The 20890-nt window shown below is 38.0% G+C and overlaps 1 protein-coding gene across 1 annotated transcript; it reads right to left on the bottom strand.

Annotated features, from left to right (window-relative positions):
• Positions 1-182: 182 nt before the first annotated feature.
• On the bottom strand, positions 183-14844 carry RpL5 (ribosomal protein L5). The gene is made up of 6 exons (XM_083126648.1): positions 14726-14844; positions 8937-9122; positions 6246-6380; positions 5130-5332; positions 2668-2845; positions 183-442 (listed from the first exon to the last, which is right to left on the bottom strand). Exons 1-6 carry the CDS (start codon positions 14726-14728, stop codon positions 242-244), a joined length of 906 nt encoding a protein of 301 aa, XP_082982774.1. The 5' UTR covers positions 14729-14844; the 3' UTR covers positions 183-241.
• Positions 14845-20890: the final 6046 nt, after the last annotated feature.

Below are 20890 nucleotides of genomic sequence, written 5' to 3'. Positions count from 1 at the left end.
ATTTTATTTACCTGACGACGGAAGTAGTACAGACTTCCGAAACGTTGTTTTGAACCATTTCTACTCACTCACATGTCATTTATATATTTTTACCTGTATTAATAGTGAGTAAAATGCACCATTGTAAAATGACTGATAATGTACATAAACTACAGGTATATGAAGAAATGAAAAACTCAAGATACAAGGGATCTTTTATTGACCAGTCCATTCATCCATGGCCTTCAAAAACTGCATTCCGTTAATCTGCCTCAACATCCCCTGCTTCTAGTTTCTTCAAATGAGCCGCCTTCTTCTCGTCAATCTTCTGTCTCCTCTCTTCCAGAGTTAGTTTCTTCTTATTCCACCTCTTCTTCTTAAGGCTAGTTTTATCCTTCTCCACTGATTTATGCTCGGGATCAGCTCTTATAGCATCATGTGCTTTTTTGTATATTTCTTCAATCTGCAAGGAAAAAGGAACCATGCAGAGAAGTTGTGTACAAAAATAGAACAGGCAAAGCACAAGCCTCAATTACACAATTTCTATAAGGAAGATTTCATACAGAATCAACACATGACACATGGAAACGAGCCAATCAACAACAACACTGCACATGAGAGGCTGCACAAGCCTGCATTGAACTGATGAAATTTCCAAGCAACATGTGTCACCTGTCGCTTTGGTGTGAAATCTTTGATATGTGGGGTCCTGTAAATTACAGTGAAAAAATATTAGAACACAAAACTTATCCAGAGATAAAAATCACACACCCTTTCGTTGTTTGATTTTGTATCACTCGCATACACATGTACAGTCATGGACACTTCAGGGTTGTAACATTAATATAGACTTTCAATACATCATTACAACCCAGAAGTGGTCATGACTACGGGTTGTCATGACTACATGTATATAACACATGTGTAAGGTTGGTTCAGAGTTAACCAAGACTTGAGAGCAAACCACCAGTTTGTTAGGGGGGAGAACCTCACCCTTTAATAAGACAGAATTTGAATTGTCCTAAAACTATGCGAGTATTTGTGTGTCCTCAAGATTATTCCATGACTGGCTTTAGTTCCAATGATGCAGGTGCAATACATGCCATGAACATGGAATCAGATAATATTTACAGTTCTGGATTGGAAGAGGATATATATTTTTATTTTTATAAAGCTTTGGAAAAATTTCAAGTACAGTTTGGGGAACAAACCTGGTAGATTGGTGAAGAAAAAGAACAAATTGGAAAAAATCGAAGTTCAGCCGTTTACCATAAAGATGCCTTATCCTGTCCAGAAACCTCTGGAGCAAGCAAACGCAAGTAATGACAAGAGGGTTCCATCAATGAACACAAACAGGGACGAGATTGTATGAAAAGGGGAAGCAACTGCAGCTACCAGACATTTGCAATAGCAAATGTCCACTTGCATTCTCCCCTTCTCTAATGTTATGTAGGACCATAACTATTCTCTGGGACATGAAAGATGCTTTCCATATGCACTTCTTGGAGAAGGGGATTAACAAATGTCTAGTACTACTCCACACTACAAAAAACTGGATGACAAGCTATTAAAAAAAATGTCCAAGAGGCTTTCAAGATACAACAGAATTACACATTTTAGAAACCCAGTTATTGGACCTTGCTTTCTGCTGGAAATTTTCTTTGAAATTACACACAATCAATGATTATTAATTGTAATAAAATAAATAGGGAGAAAATTTTATAACAATTTGCTATGTTGGGGAGAAAATTTTATAACAATTTGCTATGTTGGATTAATTGTATGGTGCGGGAAAATCTAAAACCTATGAACTTAAATTAGGGTTCCACTGTATTTATATTATTACAGTCAATAAATGATAAGAACAAGGAGTTGGTTTTACTTGGAAGATTTTAATTTGTAAAATAGTTCATATGCCAGCCATGGCACTGCATGTGATGGCATCAATTTCACTTCTGCAGTAATCCACCCAAAACACTGAAGTATTTGTATGCAATTAAAAGTGAGAGTTGCAATAAAGCATGGATGTTCTAAATTTAGCATGCAATGAAGCATGCCTTAGGTGATCCCATGGAAATCCTCTCACCTTATCATCCAGAGAAAAGATACATACTTGGAATCAACATTGCCAAATTTAGTTTAGATTTTTTCCAGTCTATATTTTAAAGGTCAATAATATTGCATAAAACTGATGGCACTTCAGAAAAACAAAATAGTGGTCTCCCAGATCTATTTATGTTTTCACGACAATTTTCACATGACTTTGTAAAATTCAGTATTAAGATAAATTGGCATCAGTTTGAGGTTCCGATAAGTGGAAAAACTTCCTCCTCAACTTCTCGTCATTAAAACAAAACTAGAAACATACTCATAAAACACAGCGCATTCACAAGACAAGATCATAACTGTCAATCCTAGGATGAATTAAATGTAATTCTAGACAAATGCAAAATTATGCAAAACAACGCTTTGCACAGTCGAATCTGAATTTTACATCTCTATGCATTATATATTCAATTTTCCTGGTCCCCAATAAAAACCATACCTAATAAAATTCTCAGGTTGTAACACTTTGGATCATTGAAGTTTCACTGTACAATTTATTGTGTTTTTGCCCATCAGAGCTGCTGATAATGAATTTCATGAAAATCTGTAATGTTCAAAAATGTTTTGAAATAAAGAACTTACATCATCTGCTTTAATATTCAACTTGATGTATCTCGAAAACTGACGCCTGTAGGATTCCTCATCCTCTTCTGCTAATTGACGCATATATTCAGCAACATGTAGACCAAATATGTGCTTCCTATGCACATCTGCAACAAAATCTTTTGATTCTGCATCATACCCAGGGAATCTTCTTACACTATAAAAAAATATAAGGAAGTGCAACTACCATGGATTTCTGAGAAATAGTAAAAAAAAAAAAAAAATGAAACCTCGTATAGCTATAACAATATGCTTCATTTTATTTTTTAATTATATTTGCCTAGGACTGCAGCCTACTGCCAAACCAGGGATCAACCCAGTTTCTTCAAATTAGCCAAAGTGGAGGTGGTGTGATCAGCACTGTCCTCTAGCCAGCTTTAACCACAGAAGGCTGGGTGAACTGCAGGGCCATCAATGGGAGATGTCTTACTAAGATTACAAAAACATGAAAAATCAGGAAATAAGAGAGAATGCATATTAAAATGTTACCATATTTCATGCTAATAGTTTTTTAAACTTTTTCAAGAAAAGAAGTACAATATTATGCTCATTCCTGCCTGTACAGACCAGGCAGTAAGAGGCAATGAGTTGCAAAGTTGACAACAGGCAAATTGTACATCACTATTTTCCTTCTACATGTGCTGTGTTTTTAGCAAATTGAATTGTTTCTACATTACATCAGAGGTTTCTGCTTTATTTTGTTTTTGTTTCAATTCTTGAACCCATATTGCAAGAAACAGAATGAATGAACAGCAATGATATATGCTGTTGGTTCTAGTCATGGACAATTCTGGTTTGTAACAATTCCAATGATAGTTAATGGGATTGTTACAATTCAGAAGTGTTGGTGACTAAGATAAGATTGGGGCATATTTTAGTGCTGCTCGTTCACTGGCAGAAGCGGTTTGAACCAAATGTTAAATGCAATCAACATAATAAACATGCTGATAAAAAGAATCTAGTCATACAAGAAAATAAGATCAAACACCGATATGTTATCAATGTTGTTGGTCCGATCTCTAGGCATCTTGCAAAACACACACACTGTTGTGAAGTAAATGTTTTGGAAATTATGCAAAATGTATAATTTTCATGAATTTGCACAAGGGCCATTCTATCTCAAGTTAGGAGGAATGCCCCTTGAGCATCAAGCATTCACTCTAAAGACTATGTGATAGGGTGTATATACATATATTAAAAGCCAAAATATTTTTTTCCTGCAGTATGATAAAAAGTTGCAGACATTTAAAGAAGTGAGGAGAAATGTGTATTTGGGAAATCTGTTACAGTTATGCCATGAAGGAACGTAAAGAGATCAAGACTTGCAGTCTCTTTGTCTGAAAGAACCAAATGGGAACAACAAATCAGTGTTAGAAATAAAGTGAAAAAAAATAAAAAGTTGAATTGTCCCATTTTTCTGGTTTCCAACAATATCCCCCCACCAATAAACTATTTTCCACTGAAATTACTCTAGCCTTGTAGCATGGATTAGTGTTTTACCATGATTAGTATAATTATTGTCCTTAACAATAACTTTGCTATAATATGAGGTTAAAATTCAATTTTCACACTTATTGCAATGAAGATAAATTTAAAAGAGCGATCCCTACCATTGGCCATTAGAACTGTAGAATAAAAGTGGGCAATATGTTTATTTTCTTTCATATTGTTTTTTTATAAAATTTGGTGGACCCACTGTAGGCAATACTTATGAACATCTCGACTGCAATGAAGGAAACCAATAGTTTTTCTGCAGTTACAAAGCCTCTGTAGTGAAATTGTGCTAGTTTTATTTTTAATTTAGCGTCCCTTTTTCTGTCACTTTTGGCTAATTGTGACAATGAAGATGAGTGATAATATTATGAAATTGATGAAGGACACTTTCAAAGAATGTCCATGCCGGCATCATAGCAGACCTGTGTTAACCACACTGACAGGGAGCTGTTATTGATTTTATATTACTTAATGTAATACATATGCACCACGCCATAAAGTGTGAAATATTAAAGGAATTTATTTCCCACATGCAACATGTCTGAGCAATGGAAGCATTAACAACAATCATTATTTGAATTATTCTTTCGTGTTCCTCCGTAAGACAGTTTTTGTGTGTGAATAATAAACAACCTGCTCAATCAAACATTCGTTTCTTATAGATCACAATTACAGAAAAGAAAGTGTGAGGCGCTAGGCCAGACTAACCAGCATGTAAGGTATGCAACAAATTATATTCTTGTTTGAATTACCTCGCAAAAGGAGCTGTAGAAGCAGCATGAATTTGAAGTACGTGCATTTACTTTTAAATGTTTGATAAATTTCAATCCTATTGTGATCGGAATATTGACTTAAAATTCTACAAATTTCAACTTCACACTCTCAGTGATATATAATCTAAACTGCAGTATTCCATTTCATCAAATGCTTCTAAAGAAGCAACAAACCTGTGCGGAATATTTAGACCTGCATCAACTGCACCCTTCAGAGCTCCGAAGACTCGTGCACCAGTTGTTGTACGCACAAGGCCCACGTCTAGAAAACAACGGAAAGCACCTGGTCCTTTATCTAATGACTCCACATTGTATTCCTCCCCTGTAACTTCTGTGCACCCAGCATACAGTTGATCAAGGCCCAGTATCTTCAAAATCTGCAAAAATCAGATCTTAGCTGTAAATAACCACCAGACATTGTTCACGCAGATTGTATATAACACACACAGAGCTCTAATTACTCGAGCTGAGCCGATACATATTTCCATAGGTTTTGCCACAACACATGGCCTCAAAAAGCCAGCCAGGATTTAATTTTATGTTACCAGAATTAACTTTTTTTTTTTATCTTCTATCATGTTTCAAAACTAGGTTTCTGATTGATTTGGTTTGTTTTACTCTGCATTTCTGCCCCTTTTGGCTAACCAAAGTGGCTAACCGCGGAGATGAAAATGAGTGATGGTATGGTGAATTTGTTGAAGGGACACTCACAAAGCAAACAAGCCCAGACTGGGATTCATACCCGGAACGCATGACATCATAGCATGCTGTGCTAACCACTCTGGCAAGGAGGTCAGCAAGCACAGGTCTTGTCTACCACCAAGGGAGCAATACGATGAGAGGAAACTGGAGATTATAAACGTGACTAATGACCATAACTTGTGCAAAAATAATTATTTATTGTTTATTAAGGAGTATCTTGGTCAGTTTTCAATTATGCAGTTACATTTTAGTTTCCACCAGGCATATTATTTATTTTGCACTTATGAGATGGAAGTAAAAATGACAAAATACAAAATGACAAACCCAGGGGTGAAATAAATCATCATTATGAATTATAAATCTTCAGCAGTGATATACAAATACATTGGAATGACTTGAGTAAAGAACAAATTAATTTTGACAAGAAAAATCAATACACAAAATCTTACAAGTGTCCGTGACTATAAGATTTGTACTTAATATCTCCATATTTTCAGTTTTTCAAAAAACATTTAAACGTGATTCCAATACTTTTTTTAAGCCATTGTGATCATCATGATAAGCCAATAAACATCTTCTCACACTTACCCTTCTTCCAACCAGAAGCCCAGTGCAATAGGCAGCAGCATAGTTGGTCAACCCTACCTTGACGCCATATCGAGGGAGTTCATGGCTGTAGGCAGCGGCTACAATCATATCTCCCTCGATTCGGGCGTACGCTATCTGCAAGAGAAGAAATTACCAACCTGTCAGTCACTTCATAAGAATATACTGTACTAAGTAAACCCATATGCAACATAATGGAAAGCCAAGACAGTCCTGAGTAAGAAATACATTAATATAGTTGGCAAAAATTTTATGATAAGCTGTAAATTTGTATCCAATATTAGATTTTAATCAAACAGTACCGTGAAGATAACTTTTATCAAATAACCAGTTATTGGTTATCATGCCAATATTGGACTATACACACACTACAAGAAAAAAAAACAACCTTGGGACAAAAAGTCCCCCATGCAGCTTTCCCTTCTTCCGTTCAGCTCGGGCCATAAGGAAGCATGCTCCACTCTCCCCCTCCCCTCCTCACGGGAGTACTGTGCACAGGAGTCATGGGTCTGCGCAGGTTGTCTTGCTTGAGGTTCCACTATACCCACTTGTAAAAATATAGGCTAGCAAATAATACTAATATTTGTTGAAAAGAATCAAAATATCAAAAACAGTATTATCCACCAAAAGAAAACATTGAAAATTTCAAAGTGCAAACAAACTGTAATCAAAGTGTAGCAAACCTAACGTACAAAGAAATAACATGAGTACGATGTACAATGAAGTCTCACTTTCTTCTCGATAAATATACAATAATCATTTTTACATAGTTACATTTTACAATTCATTTTTGTTTTTCCTTCATTCCTCAAAACAGTGACTGCACTGAAGATAAGATTGAAAAATGGGGCTTGTGAACTTTGGTGGAAGTATTACACTGGAATAGTATCTCTGCTACGACAAAAAAATTTTTTTTTGATTTAAGCTTTACATACACACTTCTTGGATAATATTCAGTCCAAGTTCAGATTGTTTAATTCAGACGTAATTAGGTGGGTTTGGTTTAGGCTCATAGTATTAAAATAACATCCATAAATGTTACCAACACCCGATCATGTGATCATGTATGTCCGTCCATAAATGCTTCCAATAGCCAATCATGTACATCCTTAAAAGCTTCCAACACCCGATAATGTAATATCTGGTCTCAGGTATCACAACTCCTTCAAGCCTCCCTAAATTGTGTCTGAGACGACTGTAAAATAACAATGGCTGCCTGCGTAAGCTACTTTTCAAATTATTATTTCCACAGTAAATAATTCTTAGCAATGCTTTGAACTAAGATAATTAGTTTCTCCAAGCTTCAAACTTCCTTCCACAATAGGTTCCAACTTTATAAACCACTTCCTAATACTTCTATAAATCTTGCGAAGAACATTAAACCTTCAGAACCGTTACCCGAAGTTCATATACCCATAATTGAATACAAAAACAACTGGCTTTTCGGTCACAAAAACATGCACCCCCTTCATAATTGTCACTTGATATTGATAAGTGAAGCAGCAATACGTGTGAATTCCCCACATTAGTAACCCAACATATTGTCTGGAATCAAATCATGGCAAGTTGGCTTATTGGAGGCTTGCAAAGCAGCTGATTATGGAAAGAAAACAGCAGGTTTTCACTACATATATGATCTTTAATGCAACACTATAAACCAATTCGGGTGGGCAGTGACCCACTGTATCCCCTTGAGAATTACGTCAATTTTATTTTCAATAGACAGATTTCAATGTTTTACATAATATAAAAGTGGTTCCAGAGTTAGGAAAGCATAAATAACGGACATACTTGATCACAAATTATGGGCCACATAAGTTAAAACCTGCAATTTCAGAGTACCTTCGCTGCTTTATGTTAGCAAAAACTGTTTATACGCAAATTGAAATAGTACACTACCAAAACTAACTACGTAAAATTATAGCTGCTGTTGTGGAAAGTTATATTGGGTGATATATTGGGTCCATCCGGAAATCCTCCACCCTCTATTTCGGTAGTGACTTTTCTTTTTTTTAGCAAGATTGTGTGTTGCAAATTGTTAAAAAAAAAATTATGTAGCACGGAAACAATTATTTGAGGGTATAAAGCCAATTAAAGTGGAGATACAGTCGTTTAAAGTTGCGAGGTGGAAGTCTACCTGCGACCATGTCAGTTTCGTAGCAGCCAGCTGCACCCGTACCGATGGATATATAACAGTTGCATTTTTAGGCCTAAACCATAAAAATTGTTCATCGATTCCGGGCTCTGCCCCTGCTCAGGCTACATACCCTTTTCTATAGTGTCCCTTTAAAGGCATGTTAGAACCTGCCCAACAGTATTTTTCGACAATTCATTCAAACATTAGGATCGAAAATTATCTCATTCCACAAGTCATTCATAAGAAAAAGAAAATATGTAATGTGTGCCTGTGACATGTATCCATGATTGAAGCCCTGAAAAACCGTATTGACGTTACGTAGGTAAGGTATTCCATGCAAAATATTTCACTTTCTCCAGGGGGTACAGAGGGTCAAGGGTACCCTGTTTCGGTTTTGCTTGCAATCTCACCTTTAATTCAAGTTTACACGGTATGTATGAATTATTTGAGTCAAACAGTAAAACACATCTCCCCATACTAGGATGTCATAAATATGGTGAAATATAAATAGCATCTCAAAAAACAGTAAATTGTACCTGGCATATTATATCCTTATTTGTAAATCGCACTATCAAGCGATACTTAGGAGTGTTGTATTTATTCTTATCCTGTATTATCAAGCGCTTCCGGGCATAGTAGTCTGTTTTGCCCTCTCTCCTCCTCTTGAATTTCACCTGAAACCTCTTGAAGTACGCTTTGTTCTTAACTACTTTCACAAACCCCTGGAAAGGAAAAAAAAAACATTCACTTACATACATACAGCACGTAATATGTAAATTTCCTTTCTAGTATTTGCATCATGACTATACAAACATTGTGGGCAATATCATTCACAATTCCAACTGGCGGCTGGGAAACAACGAATAAGCGAATTATCTTCGACCGAGATCAGGCAGAGATGATCAGTGCCCTTACTGGATAAAAGTTGCACAATAGTACACAAAACACCCAAACACTACAAACGAGCCAAAAAAACAACTGGAAAGAAACAGACGTACGCTTGGCAATGTTGTAACAGGAGAGCGATGTTACCACAAAGTATTTTACTTCACACTGAGGTTGACTCATCAAGGCACCCCTCCCCCCCCCCCTAGACAATTGTTGGACAGATGGAGCTCTGGAGGAAAAAGTAGGTTAGCTGTCAGTTGGGCTCACGATCAGTAGGTTTTGTAGAGGTTGTATCAGAAGACTTAATTCATTGTTATGGGCTTAAATCTCCAAAAAAATTCAATCTCCTGATGTGATAAAATCACGTAGCACTTTTACTACACATTTACTTTTTATGATGGCAACATTTGAGACGTTGCAGATACGAAGGGTGAATTCAACAAAAGTACAATTTGAGGGAAATGTGTTTCAAGATGTGAGGCATAGGGCAAACTCAACAATTTTTTTTGGAAATCACGCAGGAAAACTTTCGATCTACTGTGACCAAGTTTTTGTGGAATTAGCACTGTGCCTGACAACTTGAAAAGCATTTCCCTCCCTATCAACAACGCCTCACTTCCTATCAACAATGCCTCACTTCAACAGGCCTTGTGATGATGACCAGTTGTATTAACACATACATGAAGTATTTCTCTTTCTAATTTACTATCACTCCTGAGGGTACTTAATCCAAACTCCATGTTCAAGGCATCAAAACCATAATCTCAGAAATATATATTTATCAACCAAAGGAAATCTACAATGTATATTCTGAACTTGTGCGTTTACTCACTAAATATATTCACAGCATAAAAAGTATAAAAAACTTACGTGAGAGTATAATAGTCGTAACAATCCTTGCAAACAACGTTTCGCGAAGCTGTGCTTCGCTTCTTCGGTTTTTCTTATCAGTAAACAAAATACAGTCATATATATAAATAAATCCAGGATTAGGTAAAAAAAATAAAAAATAAGTGTATTGGGATATAGAATGTAAAATTACATGACGTTTAAAGTGCCATATAGGCTAGGAGATAATTCTAAAAGTATGGTGTACCCATACTACCATACAGAATGAATGACTACTGTAGCGTGCGAGTGCTACATCCCTTCCAATGTCAACTCCACAGATTCCGAAGCAGCGCGAGGCTCTGTAATTGTAGCAAGGAGAGAGAGAAAGAAGGAAATTGGATAATGAAGGTGGGGTTAAGAAATGGTTACAAAGTAGAGGAAATGAGAATAAAGAGGCGGCACTTAAAGTTTTGGATAAGGAAGGTGGAAGGAATGAGGTAAGTAAGAATAGAGAATAGGGGGAGTATTTCACAAAATACAAAATATAGAGGAGCATTCCCCAAAATCAAAAAGGACAGAGAGGGGTGAAAAGAGGTCAGAGATGAGAAAGGCGTGTATAGAATAACTTGCTCTTGTAGTAAAGCATGTATAGGACAAACCGGAAGAAGCATGGGGACTCTCTGGGACGAGCATGACAAGGATATAAAGGAACAATCACTGAAGACTGGGCTTCCGAGCATGTTCTGCAATTGAAAAGTAAGATTAGAAAAAGGGAAGTGGTAAAAATTGTTCAAAAAGAACCCGATAGGAATGTTCACGAGGCTGCAAATATTTGTGTTGATAGGGGGGAAAAACTAAATAGGGATGACAAACTTGGATCAAACGATGGGGAAAAAACAGTGAAGAGTCCGTTACATTCCTTGTCATGCCGGAAGCGACTCACGCTGCTTCGGAATCTGTGGAGTTCACATTGGAAGTGATTTAGCACTCGCACGCTACAGTAGTCATTCATTCTGTATGGTAGTATGGGTACACCGTTCTTTTAGAATTATCTCCTAGCCTATATGACACTTTTAACGTCATGGGCAAAAGTTTACTATAGTTCAAACACCTATAATTTCTTCGTTTCGTCAATTTTGACATTCGTACTTGCCTATCTGCTTCGTGGAACATTCTTTAAGATGTATTGACTTTTTTTGATCAAATTAATTGCAATTTTTCACATTACGAATACTTCTTTCTTGTAATCTTTTTGCTTGCCTCAGACACAATATGGCACGTACACCTTCCTACATAATCGCACGTCTTGCTTGTTTTTTGTCGATTTTCATTCGTTATGCAGCGTTTCAACCTTCGGAACCCAAGAAATACCTGTGAACAAAGCTCATTTGATGAATTTTTTTAAAAAAACTTTTTTGAATTTTTTTACGAAGGAAATTTTAATGTTCCGTGGCGCTATACGTGAATGGTTTTTGGGACTATCCGCCCCGGAATCGGTGGAAAATTTAAAGTAAAAAATTGTTTTAGTTTGGAATTTGTTAGTCCAAATTTCCAACAGATTCCGGGCTTCACCCTGCGGTAATTGACCTACCACCCACAACCGGTAACACGGTCCCGCCTCTGCTCCGGCTCCCCGGCTTTCTCTATAGTCCCCCTGTTAAAGGCATGTTAGAAATTGTCCAGAGTCACCTTGCCCCAAATTTTTAAATTTGAAGAAATCAGTTTCCAGGAAACTGAAAACTTACCTGAAATTCACCACACATCCACGACACGTTACATTAGGCAATAGGCATATACCCACGCCCCATTCCTTCTAACGAGTAGCTTACATTCACTGCCACATTTTCGACATTCCTTTCTTCACAATCCCATGTTCAATTAAATTAAAAAATCAACTGGATCTTCCACACCCGGTACGAATTTCACCACACATCCACGACACGTCATGTTTCTAACTTTCGTTTGCAAACACACAGTTCGAAACACTGGATACCCAATGAACATGAACAAAACACAATCACGACGCATGATGATGTACGAAGGTGTACGCACCAAAGGTAGAACATGAATTTCGGCTATGATACATTCCCACATCACACAAAACACCTTCCCAATGTTAGACAATGCTATAGGAACGGTATATTACGGTAAGTAGTTTCTTATGTAAAAATGAAGAAATCTGTTTGAACTATAGTAAATTGGTACCAAGTATTTTATTTACTGATAAGAAAACCTGAAAAAGCGAAGCGTAACTTCGTGAAACGTTGTTTGCAAGGATTGTTACAACTATTATACTAAATTATTTTCCTGTAAACTACAGGAAAATAATTCTATAATGCAAGCAATGTGTACATACAAGAAAAACTACTAGTATAATCACAAGTTTTTTATACAGTGAAAGGAAAATCTACAAGGACAACAAAACTTGTATCTTAGCCAGCCAAATTACAATCAGCTGAATATTTATTATTAGGTGGAAATCTTAGAAATATTATATAGGTTCATGAAAATTTGTCCTCAATTTGTTGTCATTCAGATGTATGTGAAAGGTCAATCTTTGTCCCCCCCCCCCTTTCATAATGGGTACTATCCTCACGTTGTCTATAGTCAGCTGATGTGCAGTGCTTCCAAACTTATGAACCGATAAATGCCGCACAAACTATTCACAAAAGGTTTTTAAGCAAAAATTGAGGCTAGACTCTACTTTACGTCCCTATCTGCATGGTGATTGCTTCTTTGCGTTCGTGGTGCGGCAGACGGCATATCTTCGGGTAAGTACCTTTTTTCTTTTTACACTTTCTGTTCACGATAGCCCCACTATCCATTCACGGGGACGAGGTATGCCTACAAGGTTAGGTTAGGTTCCAATAGCACTCATTTCATGCCTAAATATGTGCTTCATCGAAAAAATTCTTCAGTACGTTCAATTACGTATATCCGGACATCATCGGTTTTTCTCGATTTACTCCTCCAGGAAATTTTTCCTCGCTTTGGGATTTACGTTGTTAAATTCCTTATAAAATAAGCTTTCCGACGATATACGACACATATTCCTTAGGAAAAGGACGTAAACTAGAGTGTTACCTACTATCCAATAAGCACTACATACGTACTGTATGTTATTTTATATTTGGAGCAAATTTACAATACTTTAAGTATCTCCAGTTTGTTTGAAATTCAGCATTTCACTAATTTTGGGCTCCTAATCACGAATCTGCAGTTGAAATTTGGCGGTCACGTCTAGAAATGGCAAAATAAGACTAAATAAGTGCATCCATCAACGGAGTAAACACACTTGATTTATGAAGAAAACAACTATTTTTGCAATGATTAGAGTTTCAAAACTATGTTTATGATAACCAACCCTTAATTTTTACTATGCTCTCCCAACCTAACCTTACCATGAATGGTTTGTGGGGCAAACATTTTTTCCACCTTATGCAAGATGCCATTTTCTCAAATAGCAAACTTCACTTGTTCACATCATCATACATGGCTTCCACAATAGAATATCAACAATCATAGCGTTAATATGTTCAGGTAATTTCACAATTACTGGCAGTGACCGCAAATTTTTAACTGCAGATTCTTGATTACGAGGTAGAAATTAGTGAGTATGCGTAATTTCAAAGAGCAATCAAATACTTCCAGTAGTGTAAATTTATACCTTATATTAACGGAGTGACTATTTTCACCAGGTGGTGAAGCTAGCTTTTGAGCAATTTTCACCAGACTTTAAACTGCATTTGCATGATCTACAACCTGCTACATGGGTGTATGCATTCTATAGTTGCTGATGTGTACGAAGGTTACATCAGTGCGCAATTATTTTCGTGCTGGAGTTGGGAAAATATCGCATGGTACTCTGATGGTGACTGGCGCTGCTAATATGTCACATGAGTAAGAATGGGTATTATGTTACTAAATGATTTCCTTCTTAGGTTAGGCAAACTGGAAATGGTACCTACAAAAAACATGAAACTAACATGTACCATATACTCAGACAAAAAAAAAATTATTGCAAGCTTTTAATAGAAATGTGTAACTAACGACGTAACTGTGCACACATTCTTCTGATAGGCCTATTTGTGCATTTAGAGATGCAACACAAATTTAGTTTACTTTCCAAGAGATATTTTTGTTGTATTGCCACCTTCGGTTTAACAGCAACGCCAACAAAAATATCTATACACAAACACGTATTCTTATTACAATCATACGCTAAAGTTGGTAAACATGTTGAAAAATACTTTTTTACTTCTCTTGATAATTTTCCGGATATATGTAGACCACGTAGACAACCAACAACATACGTTCTCTCGAAACTTCCATATAGAGCACTTAAGTTCAATATGCTAATCACTTTATACGTTTACGAATAGACTTTTTTTTCCGCACTACAAATTTTCCCCCTTCCAAGTTATCTGAAAACATTTGGAAACTTATTTTTCCGCCATATTAATGCAGCACGCACGTTGGACAAAACGCCATTTACATCATTCTTCATCAGCGAATATACGAACCATCCGACAATGTACAGAGATTTTTATAACTTATTCATGTCAACCGTTTCAATCTGGATTATTATAATTAAACAAACTATTACCATTTCTTTCAATTCACAGCTTCATTAATCGCAATGCCAGGTAGCTTCGGTTGAAGGCTAACCACGTCTAAGAGAGAACCTCTCCGATTGGTTTGTACGCATGCGCAAGGATCACATGCTGGACACGTAACAAATGAGTACGTAAATTGCGAATGATAACAAAGTGGGTCTCACTTATTACACAAGCCTCAAACAACTTCTCCGCTCTTCGCCTTCTTACGTCAACGTTGCAAGCACAGGATGGAACGCCTTTATAGGTTGGGCTTGCTAGGTTTAAGTCTCTTACAATAATGGCCATGTGCACGAACGAAGATCTCCCCAGGGGAGACTCACGGTTATCAGGGGGAGCTTTGTAAACCAAGTCCATTTTTCAAAAGTTTAACAGGTTCTGAACTGAACGAAACCGAGAAAAGCAGGAATTGCGAGCGAGGCGAGCAAGAAAATTTTACGAAATATAGACCGTGTTAAAAATGTAAACATAAAGATTGGCGAGATCTTGCCCGGTCCCCCCGGAACTTCCGGTTTAGGCCAGTCCCCGTTGTTGCCAGTGCAGATTCACCGGCATACGAAGTCAAGGTACCTTTAAGAAGTAAGAAATGGGCGATTGTTTTCATCAGTTGTCAAGAAAGGTATTTGTTAAAGTTCTACTATGAAGGAGTGGACGTCTAGAATCCGTCTGATGATCAACTACAGAGCAGATTATTAAAATATGACGAACTCAAAACGTACGAAAGTTTAGATATATTCAATTATTTTGTAAATGGAAAAGTGAGGGAAAGATTATTCTATAAAACTAGTGATATTATTATAATATAAAGTATGCTTAGGTGAATCTTTGCCAACAAATCTGCAGAAGTAATGAAATGACACACAACAAATGCTAGTAAATATATGTGCTTTCAACGTCGCCTTTCTGCCTGAGGGATTTAGGAAAAACCTATGATATGGCATGCCACTTTCACCTTCACGAATTTACTTCAAACAACAAGGGAGTGTTCAGACTGAAGCGACAAGCGATATCGGGATTTCGCACAGAAGCATTCGATCTAAAGCTAACAATTCACCAGCCACTCTCGCGCAAATAACAGGCCGGGGCAACACAATGCACAGTATTGATCAAATGGCCCATTCCGAGCGACAAGCGACACCTGCAATTTGTCGTGTATTTTTAATTCGGAAGGTGTTGTTTATTTTTGAATGTTTGTTTCCAAGAGGCACGTATCGCTGCAGTCTGAAAGCTTCCTTTTGAACTAATTAACCACGTGTCGCTTGGACTGGACTGTTGTTTTCTCAGTACCATGCATCGTGTTGCCTCGGTCTGTTGTACTCGTATGGAAGGTGAATTGTTTCCTTTAGAGTAAAGGGGCTGTTGCTTGTCGCTTCGGTGTGTAATCTCCGTGCCACTTAAAAGTGAATCCTCAGTGATCAATGAAATGTTTCGAACCGAAGCGACACGACAAGCTGCACGTGTCGTTTCGGTTTGAAACCTCACACCTCACTAAGAGGAGTGCTTTTCACAACACAATACACAGATAAACTATCAACATGTTTGTAACAAAATGCAAGTCATACAAATCCTTTCCGGGTACCAATCCTTTCTTCGTTCTGCTTGTATCAACAGGTCTTGTCTTTCTACGTCCTTCGAAAACCTACGAAGTGATACTTGACTCAATAAATTTGTTCCCAATCGAACTGTACAACCATATGCTACACAGCTGACACCCTATTTCCTTGTAAAAGAATCTCCACTTTGCCCTTTCATATTAACGTCCATAGCACCGTAAGCGTAACCGGATGTTCGAGGGGAACCAGACGAGTGCGCATGCTCCGCAGTAGCTCCGCCTTTAACACAGTCTATATTTTAATTTGAATAAAACTTGAAATCGAAGGGAACAATTTCTCCTCTGCGCCCCCCTTGCAGGTGCCCTTTGCCGTCAATGTTTGAACCCCCTTCACCCCTATTTGCCTCTAATAGGGTGCAAATAATATCATGGGGTGCCAAGGCATTCTCTCTTTCACAAGGTTTTTTTCATTTAGATCATTCGGTGCCCATGACTGACTAGAGCCACCACCTAGCTACAGCTCTGAACTTGACGAAACCATAGACGAAACTGAGAAAAGGAGGTATTGCGAGCGAAGCAGGCAAGAAAATTTTACGAAATGTACTTTTACTTGCATAAAATTTGATATCGAAGGGGGCAATTCTCCTCTGTTCCCTTAGCCGCCGTCAATGATTGCCCCCTACATTTGACTTCCGTCGAAGGTTGGAGGGGGCAATGCCCCCCATGTGGTTGTGCCACTGTGTGTGGGGCCTTATCCCAAAGCCTTCATGGCACAGTGTTACATGCACGGGGAACTTTACCTTCTTTACCTTGTGTGAAAAACAAAGCAGTGGTGGAATCACTTGCTCCCCCCTCCCAAACCTTGGACGGAAGTCAATTCAAGGGGGCAAACATTGAAGTAAAAAAGACTAGCAGAATCTAAGAGTAACAGGACAAAAGGATACCCAAGATGGAATTAGTATTTACGTATTTCTTGCATTTTTTCATCCAGACGGCTAAGGGCATGGTGGAATGACAAACAGGTGGATGCACGCGCATGGCTCTCAGCCATACGTCACAGCTCCGACGTCAACATAGTGGCCACAGCCAGTAGAGGGGGTGCTTTTCAGAGGGTAACAAGTGGAGTTTCCGGGTTTGTTCTTTTCTGTAGACCATTGAACTGGTGTTTCTTTTTTGTTGTCTTCGTTTCACTTCTAGTGAGAAGAATCTAAGTGCATTGCGAAAGAAAATATGCCTAACTGTGCCTTTTACGGCTGTAGCAATCATTACAAAAAGATGAAAGGAACAAATATCAAGTATTTTGGGTTTCCTGTTAAAAAATAATAATTTTGTTACGAATGGGTATTGGCTTGCAGGCGGAAGAACAAAATAAACAATTTTATATATCTCTCTCTTTATATATATACGTATATATATATCTACACACACACACATACATATAATATATATGTGCATGTATTGTGTGCTTTCACGTATCTCATTTTACGTTGCTTTTCTGCCTACTTGGGCTGATTGCCCAACACAAATACTTTTACCCAGTTCAGGATTCGAACCCGGTAACTTCCGTGGCAATATCGCGAGTCAAGAACCCGGCGCCCTCAGTCACCGAAGCGACTCACGTATATATGCAGTCTTAGGTGTGTGTATATTTACGTATATGTATTATACGTACTATACATATGTGCATATATAGGGTTTTATAATGCAGTCTGTGTGCCTCAAATTTATTTCTAAGTTCCCCGTGCATATAGTACCGTACCATGAAAGCACATTTTAGAGGTTTTAGGTGTAGGGACCCACACATTCTAGATCTCGGCCATTTAGGAGGTGACGTAATCCGTACCACGCTCCGGCAGCCTTCCCCCCCTCCCCCGTGGAAGGAAGTATTCTATAGAATACAGCTGGATCGCGAAACAATTATTGCACAGTGAAAACCCTTCAGTTCCCAACACATCTAATGTTTCTTCTCCCAATATGATCAAATGCTTACTCATTTAGGAATCTCCAGTGACGTGCCCAAGGGAGGGTTGGTGGGATCATTACCTCATTTGACACAGACCTTAAAAAAAAGAACGTCAAAAACAGGAAAATATGGCAAAATGATGACTGACCACCAAAAATAGTATGCGTAACCCCTCTCCCTGCCGAAAATCGTTGGCACGCCACTCTTTATCTCGGACACATTTTTAAAAACAACTCACCAGAAAGTTTTATAATTTCGTATTACAGACTGAAGTAATGCACCTTTAACACGATCAAATGAATCATGAACAAGTCCTTGAACTGAACGCTTAAAAGGAAATGATGTCAGAGACAACGCCATTTTTCTCTTGAATCCAAGGTTCGGTCAAAGAATTTCTATTTAGGAATGGTTCTAATTAACGCGCATTTATATCCTCAGTATATTCTAGAACGTTGCGCAGATAAATGATTTATAAATATTGCCAGTAGTTCGACTCCACTTATTGAAGCACATTCCCTCTCGCGCCTTCCAGAGATTAAAAATTACAATGAATCGCTCTACTTGTGGCGATACCTTTGCTGTGCAGCTTCCAAATGCTGACAAGTCTCTACATAGTGCTCAAGTTTGCTGCGACAATACTGAAAGCTCAAGAAAAGTTTACGTGCAATATTATCAACAACAGGGTTATAGAACATTCTCCGTCTTGCCTTGATAAGTATTTCTCCCCTTAAATTATCATCACATTATTCAAGAAGACAAGAACCTAATTTTATCTAATGTAAACTAAAATATTTCCTGAAGGTGTGTGTGTGGGGGGGCTCGAGCCCCCTGATTCCCACCTTGGATACGCGCTAATAACAATAACAGGGTTATAGAACAATCTTCGTCTTGCCTCGACAATAATTTCTCCTTAAATTATCATCATAGGCCTATTATTCAAGAAGACAAATACCTAATTTTATCTAGTGTAAACTGAAACATTTCCGGGGGGGGGGGGGGTCGAGCCACCTGATCCCCACCTTGGATACGCGCTCGTAACAATAACAGGGTTATAGAACATTCTCAGTCTTTTCTCGATAATTATTTCTCTCAAATTATCATCACATTATTCAAGAAGCCTAAATCCTAATTTTATGTAGTATAAACAGAAAAAAATTCTACGCGGGGGGGGGGGGGCTTGAGCCCCTTTATTTCCACCTTGGATACGCACTATTAACAATAACAAGGATACAGAACATTCTCCGTATTGCCTCGATAATTATTTCTCTCCTTAAATTATCGTCACATTATTTTATTTCACACCACAAGAAACCAAAAACCTCATTTTATCTAGTGTAAACCGAAAACTTTCGGGGGGCTCGAGCCCACTAAGACCTCTCCTTGGATACGTGCCTGGCTCAGTACACCATGGTTATGGTTATTCCGCGTGTTTTGAAGTTATATTGAGTCTTTAGTTGAAATTTGTCTCCCGAAGAACGCTTCACTGTAAAGCGAACGAACTCCTTTCAGTCCTCTTCTATGCAACGATGATGACGTCATGCGCCGGAAGGGAGACTTTTCAGGATCGGCTTGCATCCACCTCTTTAGTCTTTACACCATGGGCTAAGGGCACCTGCGGGGGGGGGGGGGGCACAGAGGGTCAATTGCCCCCTACATTTCAAATTTGTACTTATAATAATACACTTCATAAAAATTTCTCGATCGCAGTATAATTCTTTTCTGTAATGCAGTGTAAATTAATTAAATTAACACCAAGTCGTGTAGCAGAGGTTTCTGTGGCCCCACAGCAAGTAAAATATTCGGGGTTCTAAGGATAGGTCACCAGAAATTTTTGTAAGGGGTCAAGATGAATAGTAGAAATCAGGGTTTTTGTTTTATGTCCACTTTATGCACAGATAGGCTAGTCAGGATTGTGCCTACAGTTTAAAGTGGGACCTGAACCACTACATGCCTCCACCGAGCATTGAAGCTGGGACCCTTTGATTACAAGGCGCAACATTACCACTACGGCATCAGGTAGGAGTTGATCAGTTTGGGAAGGAGAGGGGCACCATATAGACCTATACACTGTATATATAAAGAAGCACGTAGGCAGGGGGTTGAATGTTTCATTGGAAATAGTTATTGTTGTTATTATAGTAAATAGCAGGGCAGTTTACGGTTCAAGTTATTCGTAAACAGGCCCAATTCAGTCAATATACACAGCTGTAACAACACCAGCCAAACACATCTCATCAGAAGAAACCACCAATGAGGCTCCCGCATCAACCTCAGATATAAAACTCATTCTTGAGTTCTTCAAAGGAAAGAACCTGAACAAAATAATACCACATATTAAAAGAAGTAGAACTCAGCTTATCTCTGTCGCTGACAGCAACATAAGCAGCTATATATGTAGACACTATCGCTGAAATGATAGCCGATGTATGTGTTCATCTTTCACTATCATGGTGTGGAATGCCGATGGGTGAAGCAACACCCTCATCTACATCTACAAAATAATAAAGTAGACGTAGCACTCAACAGTAAAACACATCTCTCTTACTCAGTCGAAGGTTTGAAATTATCAAACTATCATCCGTTTTTGAACTTGAAACTTGGATTACTTGTAGCAGCAACAAGGGATATGCCATCTCAGCA

The sequence above is a fragment of the Lepisma saccharinum genome, chromosome 8 (assembly GCF_977018435.1).
Source record: "Lepisma saccharinum chromosome 8, izLepSacc3.1, whole genome shotgun sequence".
NCBI classification, from domain to species: Eukaryota; Metazoa; Arthropoda; class Insecta; order Zygentoma; family Lepismatidae; genus Lepisma; species Lepisma saccharinum.
Note: the sequence above shows the minus strand (reverse complement) of the source record. Positions and strands in the feature narration are given on the sequence as shown.